General features: G+C 36.7%; 1 protein-coding gene across 4 annotated transcripts in view; it reads left to right on the top strand.

Moving 5' to 3' along the window:
- The window catches only part of FOCAD (focadhesin), a 93,361-nt gene that overhangs the window by 28,641 nt on the left and 44,109 nt on the right, over window positions 1–20,611 (top strand). For all 4 annotated transcript variants that reach the window (XM_023943533.2, XM_086868029.1, XM_023943534.2 and 1 more), the window contains 5 exons: window positions 4,705–4,962; window positions 12,853–12,957; window positions 13,427–13,528; window positions 14,543–14,673; window positions 16,314–16,440. In XM_023943533.2, the coding sequence (XP_023799301.2) occupies window positions 4,705–4,962; window positions 12,853–12,957; window positions 13,427–13,528; window positions 14,543–14,673; window positions 16,314–16,440 (723 nt within the window). The remainder of the gene's footprint in view (window positions 1–4,704; window positions 4,963–12,852; window positions 12,958–13,426; window positions 13,529–14,542; window positions 14,674–16,313; window positions 16,441–20,611) is intronic.

The raw sequence follows: 20,611 nt of genomic DNA, 5'->3' as shown, positions 1-20,611 counted from the left end.
TACTTCTCCACCGTCTAGTAATTTATCCCCACTGTCCCAAGAAAAGGTGACAGCAAATATTTTTGATCAAGTTGTGTCTAGCACTGAAGTAGCTAAACTCCCTTATTGTTTTACACCACTGTTTTGTATAGAGAGAGCGTGATATGACAAGTTGGAGCCAAATATAGTGCCAGTTCTGAGTCCTGCCATATCTCCTTGACCTGGAATCCCCCACCTACTTCACCTTCTATTTCTCCAAATGTGAAAAGGCAAGCTCATTTGTGCTCCTAATAAAAAAAATAACTTTTTAAGTTCACAAAACCTTACATTTCATAGTCTGCTCTTGAAGAATAGTGGGATGACAGTGGTTGCAGCTCACTTCCTTCTAATGGGACTTTCTTCCAGACTGTACAGATGCCAGTAGAGGTTTGTTTCAGTGAAACATCATCAAAGCATGTCAGTCCTCTATGTTGTGTGTCACTCACCCACATGTTTTGTTTTCTCTTGTGTTTTAGAAGCTGTTTTAATGTCATAAGACTACTGTTATTGTGCAACAGGATTACAGTGCATTGTGTTACTCTGGTTTCCTGTAAAAAGATTTGTTTGTATGAATTCTGGTATTCTCTTTGCTTCAGAAAAGTATGTGAAAGTTTTAAGGGCTTAAATAATTTTTGATGTCTAACTTTTTCTGTTAGCCATGTTACAAATGAAAACAGTTGTCTTTGCTGAGAATTCTCTAACAGTTTCTTCACTTGTGTCTCGCTGATCCTTGCAGAGTTCATCACAAGTAGCTTGGCAGATCTTTGGTAATTCATGGTTCTCTGTGCAAATGGGGACGCAGTCATTTTGCTTGATCATTGTTTGTAATAATTATGCTGATAACCTTTGGTTCTCAACTAAAAGGTGAAAAAATGTAGACTCTCTTTAATGGTCTCATAATTACAGTCAATTTGTGTTGTAGAATCAGATCAGTGCTAAGAAAATGAGATCTGGATTGAACTATCCTTAGACTTCCTTCATACTGGAAATAGACAAGAGGTAGTAAAAAGAAAGCAAATACGAATTCCACAGTGAAGAAGCTTTGGGCAAGTGTATATAAGAGCAAACATGGTTAAGTTACGGTATATTTTCATAGAATCATAGAACAGCCAGGGCTGCAAGATCATCTGGTCTAGCCTTTCATAGGAAAGGGAGCCTAGATAAGATTATCTAGTATCCTGTCATATGTTGAAAACATCCAGTGATGGGGACTATAGCATGTCCCTGGAGAGCTTGTTCCAGTGAATGATTCTTTTCACTATCAAAACACTTTCTTGTAATGTTATCCCTGACTTTATTCCAGTCATCTTATATCCATTGCCCTTTGTATTCTTCATGTGGCTCTTTGTGAAGGGAGAGCTTCTGTCCTCTTAGTAACTGCCCTTCAAGTACTGGATAATGATGACATCCCCCTTGAGCCTTCACTTCTGCAGAGTGAAAAGACCTGACTCAAGACATTTCCTTTGACCCCTCTTCAGTCTGTCCACATCTGTTTTGGAACTGTGGGGGCTAGAACTGGACACACGATGCCATGTGCAGTCTGACAAGTGCTGGTGAAGTGGGATGATCACATCTCTCTGTCAGCAGTGCCCCCAGGGATGCAGCTGAAGATCCACTTTGTCTCAGTGGCTGCAGCAGTGCACTGCTGACCTGGTGTCTGTGTGTTGTCTGCTGGGAGCCCCGGGCTCCTCTTGGCAAGGCTGTTCCACAGCTCATGGGTCCTAGCCTGGCTGGGCTCTTTGGTTTTGTTTTCTTGGCTCTTTCGGTCTTTCCTGCTCTCCCAGGTTCAGGACTCTGCACTTCTCTTGGTTGGACTTTACACAGTTGCTGTGGCCCAGTCTTCCAGCCTGCTCATATCTCTGAAAGGTGGCTCTCCCTGCCAATGTGTGCCCCTCAACACCCAGTTTAGTGACACAGCAAACGTGGTAAGGGTGTTTTTGGTCCCATTGCCCAGATCATTCATGGAGATGTTACAATGGGGGGCCCTGCTTGTGACAGCTTGCCAGCCTCATTGGTCAGGAGGAAAGGAGGTATTGAGGTATTGAGAACCTCGGTCTTGCCAGCATTATCAGTAATTTTTTCCCTGTCTTGTCTAGTAGTGGGCCTGTACCTTCCCTGTGGGCCACTGCTTATGTAGCTGATCAGCCATTTCTTTGTTTTGGTATCTCTGGCCAATTCCAGTTCTAGCTGAATCCTGACCTTCATGTGTGCAACCCTGAAAACCCTAGGAAGGATTTGTAGTTCCCAGTGGGTATTTGGCCACCTTTCCATTGAGCATATGCTTTTTTTTTTTTTTGTTTTTAACAGCACTCAAAAGTTAAATGTTTTTTAATGGCACTTTTTCTTCTTTTTTTCTTTCTTTTTTTTTTTTTTTCCCTCCTTTTGCATTGATGGTAGTGGGGAATACTTCTACCTTCCATGCCATGATTTTAAAAGTTAGGATGGGGCTAGGCCCTCATGCACACTTTGTCATTGAGGGATTTTATATATGTATATGTGTGTGAGTGTATGTGCATGTATATACACACACACCCCCTTATATATATTTTTTGTTGTTGATAGACTGAAATTTTGTACTTAACTCACTCAGAGTGCAGCAGTAAAATAAAATTGTAATCATAGCCTCCCAATAAAGGGAGAAGTGAGTCAGTACAACTATGTAGCAAAACCTTTTTGAGATGTAATGTGGAATGGGAAATATCAAGATAATATTTCAGGCTCTACCAATTTTAGCAATTTTTCTCAGGCACTTAAAATATTTAAAAACTGAAACAAATGACAACCACCACCACAGACACAGAAAAACCTGCAAAATACAACACCCTCCCAAAGAAAACTCCAAACAGTAAAAAACCTTTCATAGTCTGATCTTGATTTCAAGACCTGTTATTTTCTACAGGCAGAAAAATAAACAGTATATCTTATGGGTCCCGAAACTCTTAGCCCTCTGTATATCCTTGGATTAAGTTTAAATACCTTTCTCTATAAATGGAAGCATCACAGATGTATTCAGAAGAGATTTTTGCCAGCCAAAGGAGATAGCACTTTAGATGGCTGATTTTTAACATACAGTAGTTGTAATGTGTAAGTAATGAAATAAGCTAATTTTAATGTAATTTTTGAAGAGTAATCTCAAATGCAAGGGCGTTCTACCTTCCATTAGCCAAAATAAATTTATGTTGAATCAAACAGTGTGAGTAAAATGAAATTCTGCAGTTTTAATTAGAACAGCTTTTGCCACTCAGTGTCTTTTTCCCCCTGGTTATTAAAAGCTGAATGAGCCCTAGCCTTTTGGATTCTGAATTCCACTTTTAATGTTCATCTGGAAATCTCTTCTCAACTATTTTCTTCACCTTATCTTTATATAAATGTTCTTCACCTGATTAGTGCCTGCTAACTACTGTCTTGATAGCGTAAAGATATTTTCTAAGGAAGCAAATAATTAGTGGGAAAGAGATGTCGAATTTTGTATTAAGCTTTCTTATTTTAATGAAAAACTTTGAACTTTATTTTACAGGAGCTTTAAAATATATATACCCTTATATAAAAATCAGACTTAAAAGAATTCCCTGTTTGTATTTTACAACTTTCATGCTGCTAAATGGTGTCTTCCATGGCTGCAGCTGTTAATTGAAAGGGTTGTATTTCTGTATATAAGACATATATGGAGAAGTGGGGAAAGATGTTGGAAAATTTTTTTAACTTAATCACAATAGTATATGATCCCTATATTCCTGGTTAATGCCTAGTTTTGTACCCTACAGCGCTTAGTTCAAATGCCAAAAGTTAGTGTGGCCTTGTCTTACCTCCCTGTGAGTGTGACTAATACGTCATGTTCCAGCTAGTGCTTCCTTATTTATTTTTGTTAGTGATTAATATGTCCTAGCTGATATCTCAGTTTTGAGAACAAGGGTTGTGTGTCAGACCAAAGAATGATAAGAGAAATACATAGTGACTTGATAACATATTTGAGGTACTTTCAAAGAGAAAAGATTTATCAGAAGATCTGGAGCCATATCCAAACAAGTCCACAAAAATAGTTAGCATATATAGATGTGTTCAAAAATGGGATGAATATATATTAGTTTCAGAAATATAACCCAGTCTGTTAGGTTACAAAGAATTCCCCATGCATACAGGAATGCTATTAAAGTAATGTCAGCTTTCTAACCCAACAAATTGGATAGAGTTTACTTTCCTGTTTTCAGTGGCACAATTGTAGAACATTTTGTTCTGAGAAGCAAAGCATTTCTTAAACAAAATATGTAAAGTCAGGTTAACTTGTACTATGGTATTAAGTCCTATTAAGAGTTAAGAAAGTTTTAAAAAATAGTGTAGATGATAGTTAAATTTCTGGGATTATCTTGTCATTGTTAGGAATGTAAGTTTTTAACATACTCCAGAATTACAATGTCCTTTTTAGGGGGCAAGTAGCACTGCAGTTACCATCAAGAACAGGAATGATGGATGTCAGATAAAATAGGAACTCCTAAGCAGGGAATTATTTACCCATTGAAACATCTATAGTGCAAGAATTCATATAAAATATTTTGAAAAAATGTATCACAGCTTATTATTTATATTTATTGCATTGGAACCATAAAAAATATTTTGGATGTTATGATTGTTCTTTCATGGTATCTTACTTGTTTGATTGAGATTTCCATTTTTTTTCCTTGTTCTCAGGTGTCCTACAAACTCCTTTGCCCCATAACCAGCTCTTACAGTTCATTATATACAACCTGGAAGATGATGGAGCTCATGAAAGAGAAGTCTGCAGTTAGTAAGTGGTTATCTTCAGTGAAGTCACTGCTACCTGTTAGCACTCAAGTACCTGCCCATGTTTTTCTTTTGTTGGCTTATCTACTGGTCCAAGAAAATGGAGACAGTCTTCGTGATGTACTCCAGGCTACAACAGAAATAGCCAAGGCTGATTGTTCTCAGGTATTTACTTAAAAATAAATAAAGTTTTCTTTTTAGTGGTTTGGGATTTTTTTCAGCGCTTGGGTTGGATTTTGCAGCCTGAGAGGGGCAAGTCTGCCACAGCTTCATGATCCTAGTTCTGACAAGTGGCAAAGCTGCATTTCCAGTAGATACAGTAGGGATCCCTGCAGCAACAGTGTGTCAGTGTGTTGAAAACATGCCCTCTGGATCCCAGTCTCACCAGCTGTTGACATCTGGAAACTGCAGTTGCTGATGCAGTCTGCCCCTCATCCTGCTCAGACATGCGCCCACATATACTCTGAGCTTGCTCTCTTTTGTGTGTCACCTAGAGCAAAAGTATGTATTATGTCTCTGTTTTGGAGTATTTTGTGGTTGTTTAGACTTAGGAAAGGAGACTGGTTTATTTGTTGATATTATCCAGGAAGCATGAAAATACAACATGAGGAAGCTGAAAAGGGGCTACCAAATAATTTCTAACTTCTGGTGACCTTATGAATTATTCTTTATGTTCTTTTGTGGTTACTGGAAGACTGCCAAGCCCCTTGTGACATCTTCGTTCTTGCTTCTTAGAAATATGTGCATAGTCTTTATATATTTCAATGCTGAATTCAAACTAGAATTATACAGGATGCTCAAACTTACCTACATAATCTGGAAAGATAAAGGAGGTTATCTGGAAACAGCAATGCAGAAGGCATTGAACAGAAACAACCATAACTAGTTTGTAAAATAGGCAGGAGAGAAGTGTTGATTCAGCTTTAGTTTATGCCATAAAGACAGGCTTTATTTTCTTTGGGGTTTTTTAAATTGCTTTCTTCTCAACGAGTTTGCATGTTTGCAAGTTTGCACAAGAGTTTAAAAAAAATAATTCTTTAAGTAAATGTTGGAAAACTGGTTGCATAAAAATATCGTCTCCAGGAAATCTTATCTTGAGGAAAAACAAAATCCTTTAAGTAGCAGACAGGCTAGGAGTAGAATAATTTTACTGAAAAATAACACTTTTTACCTCCTACAAGCCATTTAGACCTCTTGTTGAGAGGAAGGGTGCAGACCTAATCAATGAAAAGGGAAAGAATGTAAAATTTAGCAGTGATGAAAACTATGATCTGACGGTGGCAATGTCATCCTAAGCCAAGAGTAAGAAATGAGTCTTCTGGATATATTTGCTTCTGTAATTGAGACAGATTTTTGAGGGAAGTCACAAAGGCGAAGGAAATTTATAGATGCTTTGTTGACATATTTTTTTTTTAAGTAGTTATTAAAACTTCAGTTTCTCACTTAAGTAGAAAGCATCTAACTATTCAAAGGTCAGGAGTAAGCAAAATTAATTGCACTTCTGTATAAAAGCAAAGCTGAGCTGATGCAGAACCACCTGGATATCTCTTCTTTAACTTTGTTTTTTCTTGAAAATGTTTCTGTAAGTCAGCTTTCAAAACTATTATGATTTATACACCTCATCTCTAAGTTGTTTGACATGTCCACTAAATAGTTTGTAACCAGGGATCTAGGTCCCAGTCCTTGTAAATTCTCTAGGAAAAGGGTAGGTAAAACATACATCTGCCCTGTTCTAGGAACCTTGCTTGGACTTGTGATCCAGTCTGCTGCAAGTAAGGCAGGCTTCTCCTTGTGCCTAGCTAGTTGTGTAAAAATGACCAAGATAGCTCCAGGTACACTGAGAGTGGGTTTCTGTTTTTGTGAACTGGCTCTAACCTGTTTTACTGCATTGGGTCTTTGAGTTGGATGAATTATCAGTGGCATATTACGGGAGAGGGAAAGGAATAATGCTTTGTTTATTAACTATTTGATATAGTTGTTGAAAATGCAGTTTAACAGTCATACAAGAAAAGCAATAACTTGCTGAAAAAATACCACTGAAGTAATATGTTACCTGAGCAGAATGCCGTGAAGCCTGACTGTAGGGAGTGGCTGCTATGAATTTCATTGCATTAATCTAAAATAGCTCCACTGACTTTAAATGAACAGGTTTAGAGACAAATTAAAGAGCAAGCTGGCAGAATTACCGAAGCTTTAGACAGATAAAGGGAGAGTGATTTAACCTGAAGCTGATTGTGTTTAGTATTATCTGAGTGGGTTTTTCTGCTTTGTTTATTCTTTCTTTAAGCCAAAAGTTTTGTTCACCAGTACAGTAAGTAAGATTAACGGGCATACCTTGTTGAGCTAACAGTGGTAGTCAGAATACCTTTGAATGAATGAATACCTAAGAACCCTTCCAGGCTCATGAAAAGTCCTCCCTGGCACTGGGAAGTATGGCTTGTGTCCAGAGGCAATGAGAAGGTGACATTTAGACTTCATCATATTTTTTGCTTCCCTACCAATCAGCAGAAGTCCATGTGAGTTAGAAATCATTGTAGAAATGCAGAACTCAACCTGATTTGTTGATACTTTCTTGCGGGCTTATGTTTTGTCAGCTGATAAGGTGTGTAGATGGAGAGCTTTTAGTTTTTAAGACTACTGTGGGCTTTAAAATAGTTTTCTGCAAAATATGTAATCAGGTATCTCTGTAGTAGTATCACATAAAGCAATCAGTATAATTGGTAATGTAGCAGATGTTCTGCTGAGTAGTGTTTAAAAATTTGGCGTGGGAAAAATAGTGTTCTTCGCTGGGATGATATTTCTGTTCATAGTCCTCGGTTAAGTGCAACCAAGGACACCATATTCTACAGTTAGCAATATTTAATGCATTTCTATATTTTAAATGACATATTTTACTCCAAAATATTTTACTGCTTTGAAACTTGAACTTACTGTCTGTCTCACTTGAACTTGGCATCCCCTGGCATCTGTCTTGTCTCTGACAAGTTATTTTAGTTCTGAGTCTGCTTAATGGTTCCACAGAGATTCTTGCAGTGTAGCACTGCCCTGAAAGATTATCATGTTGTGTCTTGTAGGTTCAGTGCTCTCTCTAAGGCAGAAAAATTACCTTAGACTTGTCTCATCTTTCTCTTGCAATAACAGTACAGCAAGAGAAAGCATTGAGGCTTCTGGATGGAGGGTATAACTGATTACTTTAATAAATTCAGTCAGCAGTGTGATGGCAACTAACGCTAACATATTGATGTCAGAGTTATACTTCACGAATTGCTATATTTGCTTCAGTGTTTTATTCAGTTCCACAGAAATAAATGGTGTTTTATAAAAGATGGTGGAAATAAATGGTTGGAATGTAAGTTTAAGAAAGTGAAAAACTCATCACAACAAACTTGTTAGACATTTTGAGTCTTCAGTTCCTTAGGGGACTTTCTGAAGGTTGCAGTGGAGAGTGGTGTGCAGCACAGAAACAGTTTGAAAGCTGTTCTGAAGAAGAAAGAAGTCAGAGGACACGTATGGAAAGAAGAAAACAAAAAGTGGCTGTTAAGCCAAATCTTACTTTTATACAATTACATCTATGTTGCCTTGAATCTGTCCTTGTAGTGTTAGTGGCACTTAAACACTCCATTTGTAACAGATGTATTCTGAATTCTTTGAATCTTTGAATCACATCCAAATCAAAGTAAACTTGTGCTAGAAGTTTACTAGTTACTACTTCAGCACTTAATGTTGCAGAAGTTAAATATCTACAGGGCAGAATTAAGCAGTGTCTACTTTGGAGCCACTGTGAATTACCTGTACTCCAGCAGAGTATATAGAAATGCTGAGATGTCGTGGTGAAGGTCATAGCATAACAAGAATTGTGTGGTGGGGTTTTTTGTCGTTAGTTATTTGGCTTTTTTGAAGTCATCTAGACATTCACGAATTCTGCTGCTTGTGAAATTCCATTACTTTGTTGCTCACAAAGGGACTCAATGGTTGTAGCTGTGGATATTGAATTGAAAAGCCACAGGTTATTCCTGTGCAAAATCTAGTTGAAGAATTGTGTTTCAAAACAAAACAGTCAGAAAGAGAGATTGCTTTCATGTTTATTACAAATTCACAGAGTTCACTAAAACTAGCTAGTATTTAGTTTTCACACTAAATGTTGTTTTTACAAGGCATCTGTTGTCTAACCTGATGGGCCACTTAAAACATCACTAAGTTTAAAAATTATCACCATAACTGACCTTGCAGATATTGTTCTGGTTATACTTTTTGGTTTGGTTTTTTTTTCCTTTGGTTTTAGCTGAAACATTTTGGAGTAGTGGTTCTGAACTTGCACTATGGAAGCCCAGAAGAATTTTCTAAAGGCTAAGGAATGAAGAGTAGTACATGTGCTTCTGAAGTCAAATCACTGCACAGGCTGCAGAGACACATGAAGGATTTAATAAAGTCTTTCTAATTGGATGAATTGTCTTGTGCAGAAACTGGTGTTACACGCTGTGAAACCCTTGCTGTGCTGCAAGGAGAAGAACTTACTGATTAGGATCCTGCTAAAGTATATGAAACCTGAAAACCTAGCTTGTGTTTTCTAAAAAGTGCTTCTGATTTTTGAGAGAAATTTATTTTATAGTTTTATGAAGAGAAACTTAGCTACTTTTATGTGCTTATCTGAAAAACTTGTGCCTTCATCTGAATTGTCCAGTAGTTTTGTCTTGTTCATAGAGACAAAAAATGCCAGAGTACTGTATGCTTTCAGAAATCTTCTCATTTTGCTCTCTTGGCTGCTGGACAACTAGCTTGATGGTTGATCTGCCAAAATTCCACCGAGAAATGAAACCTACTGTTCTCTCTTAGCTTCTGCTTTTGAAGAGCAGTTATCCCATAGCTCAGAAAAAAGAAATCATGCCACCAAATGGTAGAGAATGCTTCTCAGGTAAATTTATTAAATAGTACCATTTTGTCTCACATATTTACTTTTATTTTAAAAAGGATAATTGTTGAAAAAACTCAGCATCATTTTTGTGCTGCAAATTAGTTTTAAACTCAGAAAACATGATGCCAATACCCTTCTTCAGATTCCTAATGTCAGTCTTGACCTAACTTCTGCATCCTCTACTACCATGGGGAATGCAGAAGGCAGTGTTGATAGGCAGCAGGCCTACCATTCTGAAGCTGGTTCCTGCCTACTGGGAATTACTGAATTGTCATATCAGCTTTGTGGAGCTGTTACACCCTTGATGAAGACATAGCATAAATTTAATATTGAAATAAATCTCAGCATTGTTTGTCTATTATATGAGGGAGACTGAGAGAGGAGCAGCTTTACTGTACCAGAACATTTTGGAGTCTTTCCTAATCTTACAATTGAAATATACAGTTCAAAACAAACAATCCATAAAGGATAACACTTTTAAAGAAGTTTCTAACTCTCTTTACAGTAGTACATGCATAAACATTTCCTGAGAATGTTGTAAATCAAACTTAGTTTCTGTTTACTACATGTTACTGTAAAAGTCGTTGTAAAACTTTGATTTAATATATGTTTACTGTAGAATAAATTTTGTAACAAGATAATTAATGTAGACACAGGACTTGAAATGAGCTTCCCATCACAGCTGATGAAGGCTGGGCTTAAGCAGACTGACCTTAGAGGGTTTAAATGTTGCTATAACTAAGGATTATGAATATAATTTATTTTTAATACCATTTGGTCTCACTGCTAATGTGTAATCCGGGGTAGCTAGCACTGAGAAAAATGAAGGAAGTAGTCTATTGATTAGAGAACTAGCTTAAGATGAAACTGAGTTCCCCAAGAATCTGCCTCTGGCAAGAGGAAGGGGTACTATGGGAAGAGATTGGAAGTAAGCAACTTAGGTAAGGATGTTGATCCATTATGATGACATATCATAAAGTCATCTCTATTGCCATTTTATATAGCCTATTTGCCCAGCACAGCATTTATCAGGGATGGATGTGATATAAAGAACTGACAAAATCCTCTTATCCTCTGAGCTGGGAGCCTTCCAGTTATTCTGCTGCATATGAGACTTTTTGGATAATTTTATTAGGAGACATTCCTTCCCTATTCACGTGTTAACAGTTAATCAGTGGAGGAGCATGTGTGACCTCCTTGAGGATTTTGAAATGTAACATGGTGATGCAGGTTGCTGTGTTAGAGTTAATGATTACCTTTGCCCCAAAGATACCCAATGCCACTGCTTACTCATCACCCTGCAGTTTACCTTCTATCATTCAAAGATGTAGGTAACAGTAAATCAGGTGCTATATTTTTTTCTTGACACTCGGGGTACAAGAGGTGCCCAGAAATAAAACTACTTTCCTCTATCAGGTCTCCTATATTAAAGGGGACTTTTTGTCTACCAGTACTATTTCGTTTCTGCACAACCTCCCTGTTACCTAAGGCTTGATTTAGCCAAAACAAGGTCTTGCTTGAAGGATGTTGAGCCTTTGGCACTAAAGTCTTCTTTTGGGTTCTCTTTAATCAGAAAGTTAATTTTCATTTTCTTCCTATATAGTAATATACATAATTTTCTCTCAGGCAGTGCTGTTGTCTCTAGCATGGGTAAAGTGGGAAAAAACAACTGCTCAGACTAGCTTAAACAAATCATTAGTTAGGGAGTGGGAAGAAAAGGTTGGACAGCAAATTAAATCTCATGTTTGGAGTGCAGGTTTCACTTTTCTGTGTTTCAATGTTAATGCAGACATTAACATTTAATTTATTGCCGAATTTTAACTGGGACCAGAATTTACATCAATTCTGCCATGTGCTAGAGAAGTGGTATAATTTACTTCCCCCCATGCCCTTTATTGTTTTAAAGAATATCATGACAATAGGGAACATCAGTGTTTTCAAGCACTTTTTTATTGACAAATCATTGCCAGCAAGGTACTGTGAAGAAACTTAGATCTAGCCTAGACAAAATCAGGACACAACTGAAGCTGTAAAACTGCCCAGCTTTTCTTAAATCCAAAAGTTTGAAAGAAGGGGACGGGAAGTTGCCAGTGGGAAGATGCTTTCAGTTCGGGTGTTAAAATCTGTTCAAATTAATATTACCCTAAATTCTCAGCCTCATTTATTGATTGTGCCTCTTTCTAGGCAGGTCATAGGGTGATGACTGATTCTATGGAAAGTAGACAGAACCTTGAGAAATAGAGAAAGAGGAAGACTAGTCAATTCCACAAAAAAATCTGGAATATTTTTGGTTTATAAAAGGATTTGTTCTATTTAAGAATGTTGAATACTATTTGGAAAATTTAAAATAGTAATGCATGATAGTTAATTCATTACGTGGTAAATGCAGATTCCAAAATTTGGTTTAAGTTTGTGGAAGCATCAGTTTACACTGCTGAATTGTAAAGATAGTGATGACTCTGAGAACAAACCATTTTTTTCTTGGTCTCTGATTTGGAACTAGAACAGAGCCAAGTATGCAAAATCCCAGAGCACTTGAATAATTAATTATTATTCTTCCTGTGGACTTAGACAAATGTTTTTACAGTGTTACCATTTGTTCATGTAAAAACGCATGTTGAAACAAATGTTATAGCAGAATTTAGAATTTTCCATTTTTTTAAACCAATATCTGTATAAACCACTCATATATATATATATATATATATATATAAATATCATACATAGATAGCATATATATTTGTGTGTCTATGTGTGTTTGTGTTTAAGCAGTCATAAAAAATGACATAATGATTTAATTTAAGATTAGATTTAAAGTGATCTTATCACACAGTGATAAGAAGGTACACAAGAAAAAACTGTAGCACATGCTGGTGTGAAAATCTGATCAAAAAGGGAATGGAGATATATGTCTCCTTTACTTTATTGTAACTTCAGCAGCAGCTCTCTGGAAGTTTCGTACCCTATACTAAAGAATGCAGTAAATTATATTGTATTATGTGACAGATTTGTCATATATCTAGGCAGAAAAAGATAAATACCAGGTATGATTTTCTAATATGTTGGGACAAGTTCATTGTCTTTTCTAAGGTATCATGTTGGCAAATTTGGAAAATTTATTTCCTGCATTTGTTCTGTTTTAGGTCCCAAATCTGATCCCAGTTCTGATATTTAAATTGGGGAGACCTCTGGAGCCTGCACTTTACAGGGAGATAATGTATACATTGCCTACACTTGGTGTACATAAGGTCAGAATGAAAGATTTTTAGTAAAATGAAAACTGTATAAAAAATGTGAAAACTATATAAAACTGTATGAAAACTGTATAAAAGCGGTATATTTTTAATAAAATGAAAACTGTATAAAAATATGAAAAGGTCATATAAAAGCTATTTAGACTGAGCAATGTATATCTTGTTTAACTGATTTTTAAGCTTCTGCATTACTTTGCAGTATTTTGGATGAAATATAATACTTGTTTTAAAGTGAAATGTACATTATACTGTCTACACTGTATGATGATTATATATGTCATGAGAGGATGCTCTTGGACTTATTTGCTGAAGTGTTTTGGAAGATGACATTCAGGTTATTTCTGATACTGATGTTGGATGTTTTTTCCTGGTTGTACTTGGTTGTAAAATAATGATTTGTAGATTACTCTTTGTCCTTGGACATACAAAATAACAAAAACACTTGGTTAAAAATTTCTTTCAGGTTTGTGTAGCTCAGATTCTACGTGCTATACACATGCTGGGGAGCACACCTAAGCTCAGAGCAATTGCCTCGCGGCTGATGACATCATTATGGGAAAGACAGGTTAGAAACTTCTTGTAGTGTCACTATAATAAGTCCAGTTGAAAAACTTAATTACCACTAACCAAGGAAGAAAATAATTTTGGAGCATTTCTTCTACTAGTATGTCATTGTCAGCTCTGTGAGGTAAATGGTGTTAATGGTGCCTACACTGATCTTCTAGTGGAATATTTCAATAGTATATCTTTCATGAAACTGCCTTTTCATTTCATGACATCTTGAACTGTGATTAGAAGAAAATTGTTTGAAGAATGGCTTTTTGTGCAGTAAGAACAAGACTTCAGTGCTGTGGTTTAACCCCAGCCAGCAACCAAGTACCACACAGCCACTCACTCACACCCCCACCCACAAATAAGACCGGGGAGAAAAATCAGAAGGGTGAAAGGAATAAAGCTGGTGGGTTGAGATGGACAGTTTAATAGGGAAAGCAAAAGCTGTGCATACAAGCGAAGCAAAACAAGGAATTAATTCACTGCTTTGCGTGGGCAGACAGGTGTTCAACCATCTCCAGGAAAGAAATCATGTGTAAAGGTGGCTTGGGAAGACAGATATCATCCATCCAAATGTCTCCCCCTTCCTCTTTCTTCCTTCCACTTTATATCCTGATCATGATGTCATACGGTCTGGAATACCTCTCTGGTCAGTTTGGGTCACCTCTCTGGGCTGTAATAACAAAAGCATCTCTGTATTGTCAACCTTTGTGTTCAGCACAAATCCAAAACACACATGCACACCAGCCATTGTGAAGAGCATTAACTCTCTCCCAGACAAAACCAGCACAAGTTATGTCTAATAATTTGGTTCTGGTTTTTTTAAAGATTCAGTTGAGACCTGGTCTACAAAAGCCAGTTTGATCTCAATGTAGCATTAGAGCCAAATTATGAAAAAAAGCGAATTATGGTATGCAGTAATAGAAATCAAAATGGTATGTAGAAGTCCTGTGAAAGTGCTGCCAGTTGAAAATCTAGTCACATTTTTAAAGGTGTGATGATAATTCTTAAATTAAACCTTTTCTAGGATCGAATTTACCCAGAACTGCAGAAGTTCCTGGCAATGTCTGATATGCCCTCTGTGTCTGTTGACAAAGATGCTCAATGGGAAAAGCTGATTGCTAAAGCTGCTTGTATAAGAGATATATGTAGGCTGAGGTAAGTGCAAGTGTTACCCATCTTATGTCTTTGTATAGGAAAAGAGTTGTTTTCAGAAAAACTGCATCATTGTTTTTACTTACTCTGTTACATTAATTGTGAGTAATATTTTTCTAGTTGAGACACTGTCTCAGCCATTACTAACCTGAGCAGCTACTTAAGTTTGGGGTTTACTATTATGACTAATAGTTATGACTAATAGGACACACATATAAATGCTGTTAAAATTAAATGATCTTCATACTGGAACAAAAGATACATCCTATACTGGCTCAGTATAGAAACGTCAGGCATAACACTTCCAGACTGGAAAATGTCAGAGATGAAAAAACAGAAGAAAGAACTAACGGTCTCTCTTTTCATCTGTTCAAAGAAAGATAGATTTTTTTTTCTGAAAACCATATTTTTTCACATGTACATTTTTGGTCTTTATTCAGATATAATACCACAGAACACTGTTGTGCAAGTCTAATTGGATAATGCATTGATCCTTTCCAGCTCTAACAATCCATGAATATCAGTACTTGATTATAATTTACAGTTATTAAATAATTTACAGTTTACTAAATCCATCAGTATTTACTTACTGGTTTATGTTTTATTTACTTTATGGTTTTATGCACACCATACCATCTTTCCTGTTTGTCATCTATCTTGGGTTCCAGTTTTCACTTTCCTTCTTGAAGCTATTAACAGCTGGGAAGATTCATATATTTTTTAAGTATCAACAAAAAACAAGTTCCTAAAGAAAATACCTTTTCCTTTACCTCTTCAACCTTCTTCCATTTTGCCAGACAGTATTTTTCAATAAATATTTTAAAAGTGAAAGCAAAAGAAATCTCAATGCATCTGTAATATTTTTGCCAGGTAAGTGATACAGCTGGAGTTCAGGTGTTTGCACAATCTTTGTGCATTTAGAAATTGTTTGGAAGAAAGTGTGAACAAATAGATAAGTTGCAATTTACCATGCATATAGATCACCTACGAGATACTATTTACCAGAATCTCTTACAGAGCTAGTATGAGGAATTGTTGAACACCTTGCCCACCACAACCCAAGGAAACGGAATGGATCGTTAATAGACTGGAAAGCTAAAGCAGCCCATGCACTCACTGCTGGAAAGACAAGTGGCACTGCAGCAGAAAAAGAAAAGGGGGGGGGAAGAAAAAAAGGGAAAACATAGCTATCTGATGTAATAGGAACAGAAAACATTTGGTGGTAGAATCTCCACAAATACGCAGTAGAAGCTACTTGCAAGAGACTGGAACAAAGTGCAAAATAGTGTCTTTAATAATGCATTTGGACTTTCATTCTCAGTCCCTTCTTGAATGGTGTAATCTTTTAGTGAACACAACATGCTTAGACAAAACCTTCTATGACTTAACCACTCCATGATCTTTCATTTTGAACTTAATGCCTAGTGATTTAATTCCCTGTGTCGCTCAACCTTCAGAGCTCTCTCTATTATCTTCCTTGTGTGGGTTTGTTTTTTTTTTTTTTGGTGTGTGTGAACTCCCAGTTCTAGGCAGTTTTAATTGTCACTTAAATAAAACCAGGACTAAATAGATTTTTGTGTATAAATTATTACTTGTGTGTATCTGTGAATATTGCCTTCTATTTTTTTTTTTTTCTTCTTTAGACCATATCAGCATGGAGCAGACATGTTGGCTGCAATTTCCCAGGTATTAAATGAATGCACAAAACCTGATCAAGCTTCACCCGCTGCCATAGTATTACAGGGTCTACGGGCACTTTGTGAGGCTGAGGTAAGATTAAATTGGCTTGCTCTTGTGTTTCGAGTTTTGCTCGTGGTTCATGAACTTTTTTTCCCAATTGGCTTTTTTTTAAGAGTACATTGAGTTGCTACAGAATTTCTTTTTCTTCTGACAAATTTAATTCTTCTCTTCCAACGTAAGTTAATAGTTCTTGGGAAATTGTACTGTGACCTTCCATCACAACAGATCAGCCCTTCAGTGCATGGACTGAAGTTTTAAATCAGCTTTGCAGTTTATTGCAAAGACATCCTTCTGGGCTTTCCTTGGGATTTGGAAAGGAAGAATGGTACATAATTCTGTTTGGCTGAAAAGCACTTAAGTAATGTAATATTTGTAACTTTTTTGTGACCTGCCCTGCTGTGTCTCATTCATAGAGTGTACCAGATAGGGAGTGAAATAACTAGCAGCTGGGAGGCTTCTGTTTTACCATAATGCATTCATTGCTTACTGATGAAGAGGACAAGCCAGGGGACAAGCTGCCAGAGAGATTGTGCTATGTCCTTCCCTGGAGATTTTCACATTGCTTTTGGATACAGCCCTGAGCAACTGGATCTGATCTCTTTGTAACCCTGCTTTGAGCAGGAGGCTGGGCTGGAAATATCCTGAGGTCCCTTTGAACCCAAATAGTATTGCGATGCTACAGCGTCTCCAAGTTAGAGACAAGGCTCTTTGTTTCCACACCTTAGACAGTGATATCCAGGTGTTGTGGTGCAGGCACAGACATGCTGTGAATCTGCAACTGACAAACTGTACTATACAGGCCATCAGAGTAATGAACTAATTGTATCCTGCAGGAATATTGGATTACCCATTCTCTGCCTAACGGCAATTTTATGGTTATCTATTAATACACTTTCACTGCACTGTTTACTGCATATGTAAATGGCATGTAAGGCCAGCCATTGCCACATTATTTGAAATCACTTAGCAGTCCAAGAACAATACAGTGAATCATCCATAGATGATTGAGATATTTGTATTCAAAATAATTGAAAATCTTCAGATACTGGCAGCTAAGAAACAGTTTATTTAGGGTAATTTTTTTGTTTGCCTTTTGTGTGAAATTTGGCTCTTCATAAGGTCACACAGATAATTTGAATGTTTGTCTTGTTATTAAATCAGTGTTCTTGTAGGCTGGATTGTATTTAGACTTTGTCTTGCAAATAAGTAGGATCTAGATATATGATAAATTTCACATCCTGCTGTAATAGCCTCATTTGAGAGCAGATGTATACTGTACCACTTGTATCAGTTGAAGAATGGAAGGCTAAGATTTCTCAGGATACAAGGAAGGAAGGATGTAAGAAAGGATGGACAGACAGACGTGGATTTTGTGGATTTTTCCTGTCCAAGTTCAACTCGCCTTATTTCCCCAACTACAGGGTAATGTTCTGGGAGACCAAATCTATCAACTAGCTATTCTGAAACTTCAACAGGGAATTCTCTTGGGGTTTGGCAAGCTGGGTAACCATTTAGGTTAAGTAATTTAGTCTGTCTCTTACTTATTTAGACTGTAGTTTGCAGTGCAGAAAGGATATAATCATAGAGGTTGGTTTTGTTCTGGTGTTTTCTGTCTCTGCCACTGACTTAAGGGAAAGGGATATAGTCTCCAAGCTTTTTCCATGTGCAGCTGCTTAGATGTAGGATTTTAAAGAGCACCAAACTTTCAGTCAGCTTCTGAACCAGAATGATAAATTATGTTTTCATACGTATCGTGTTGACTCGGTTGATGATGGAACCTTATACACCATGTGGCTTTGTCAGGGTTGAGTTCTGAGAGTCTCAGAAAGGCTCATTTGTTAAAGTAATGCAATGATAAAATGTGCCGTAACATTTCTTTCTTTGCCTGACTCTTTTGTAAAAATAGTTATCCGCTCTGCTGACTGTCGCAATTGTTTTATATAAAGGTAATGGCTCTATTCAAAGTGCATCCTACATGGCTAGTGTTAAGAATCTAAGCTTAGCTTTTGCAGAAGGGCTAGCTGCTTCTGCCCCCCTGTTTTGTTTTTTGGTAGGTGTAACAAAAGGTCTGTAATGAATAATGCGCAGTGACTTGCACGTCAGAAATGGAAAAAAATCACGGTTCTTGCCAGATTGCATTTCCTGTTTCTCAGCAGGTAACTTGTTTTTCCCCAGTGATTTCAACAGAAGCTAGTGCACTTCATATTAGGCTATCCTTGCATCTAATTAATTTCATGTATCAAGTACAGTATGCCAGCCAAGAAACATTCAAGAATAAAATTTCTAAGCATAGTGTTTAAATCCCCTTTACATTGGAATGTTGTTACTCTCTATTTTTCTCCTTTCTCACCCTTTTAGGGCAGTAGGTCACTTGAAGCAAAAGTGCTTTGTCTTTCCTCAGCATCTGTAAAATTTAGCTTTTAGCTTTTTCCCCTCTAGTAGTCAGTGTTTTGTGCAGTGGCAAGTTTGCTATTTTAAAGTAAATTTTGAAAATACAAGAAAACATAAATGTAAAACGAAATGTATTATACAAAAAGTGCTATATGATTATTAATATCTCCATATGACAATGATATGTTAATTTGAACAAACCAGAATGAAAAAAGTCCACACAACAAAAAATGAAAACAGACTTAAGAACTTCTACCAAAGTATGACACTAGCATGTCTAGATCAGTAAACACACATTTTCTGAATAGCACTGATCCTTTTTTTTTTAAAGACAGTAATTAGCATACCAGTGTTGTTAAGTCCTCTTAATCTTGCTAGTTTTCTAGAGTATTTTGCATTTTCAGACGACATCTTTGTTGAGCTGTTCAGTGTCTATGGAATCAGAGGGATTTTTCTTGGGGATTCATGACTAGCAGATAAATTTCATCACAAGATATTTACCACAGTTGTCCATTCCTCCAGGAAGACACCGTGTCAAGGTTATTACTGCTTCTTTTACCTTTGTTTACTGTGGGTTTTTATGGTGTGTAAATCACCAGATTCCCACTGTTCCCGTGCCCCTGTTCCATTAGTTTACAGTACATCATTTGGTAGGAGTTCTCTGTAGCTGTTAAGTTGCAAGCCTAGAAAATACCATCTGAGAAGGAATTGTACAGTCTTAAGCTAAATCTGAAACTTTTTTTAGGATGCTGGCTATTTTTAAAGCCTTTTAACTCTTACCTGAAGTTGAAGAATGTGTGTTACTGTAGGAAAGAATGAAATTAAACATGCTTGGCTAGCTAATGATTTGTTATTCTTCCTAAATTACAGGATCAAATCCCATGAATGCACAACTTCTTTTTTCTACATATTAATACATGTTGTGTTTTCCAGACAAGGAACTCATTACAAATTTAACATTTCTAGATAGCTGAGGAGAAACTTCTAGTGCTAATAGATACGTCTGTCTTTCTGAACACTGGAAGACCTTTTTTCTTATTCTTATTTCAAAACAGTCTGTTTTGAAAGAATGGAAAGAGAGGTATCATTTTCCCTTGGAATGTTACCAGATGAGGTCTTTCTAGCCATCAGTGGTTGTTACCATAGAAACACACTCATGGGTTTGCTATTCCTGAAATGGATTCAACTCGAAATACGTCTTTGTTTTTTAAACTGCACCCTGAAATGTGTTTTGCACTCGCTGAAGTGACTGCCTAATTTGGCAATTACCTGCATTCAGAGATACAAAACATTCCGTTTTTTCAGTGCAGAATAATCCTAAACCTACCTTTCTCAATGCCTTTGTGGAATATCTTCTTAAACATACCTTTATTTGATTTTATTACATAGATCAATTTGTATTTTTCAATGTCATTGTTTTCTGTTGCTTTGTTGTAATATTTTATGCCTGAAAGACATTTTCACGGCATTTGATCAGACTTTTAAGTCTTGATTTGCAGTTTTTCTCTTTAGACGGCTGAAAATTATACTTCACTTTGCCACTGATATTTTAAAATTTTTGTCTAGACTTTGGTTCTAAGCATACATGGTTTGGGGTTTGAGGTTTTTCTTTGTGTGTCTTGGTTCTGTGGTGTGGGTGGGGTAGGGTAAAGAGAGTTATAGTTTCTTGGGGTTTTTGCTTTTGTTTGTTGGGGTTTTTTGTAATTTATTTGGTTTGTATTTTTTCCTGTTTTGTACTCCTTTTGTTGCAGTGGAGCCTGAAATCTGAAGGACAGGTAGTAACAACAGATAAGTTATAGACAGAATTATC

The sequence above is a fragment of the Cyanistes caeruleus genome, chromosome Z, assembly GCF_971803275.1.
Source record: "Cyanistes caeruleus chromosome Z, bCyaCae1.hap1.1, whole genome shotgun sequence".
Taxonomy (NCBI): domain Eukaryota; kingdom Metazoa; phylum Chordata; class Aves; order Passeriformes; family Paridae; genus Cyanistes; species Cyanistes caeruleus.
This window is presented reverse-complemented; position numbering and strand designations above follow the sequence as displayed.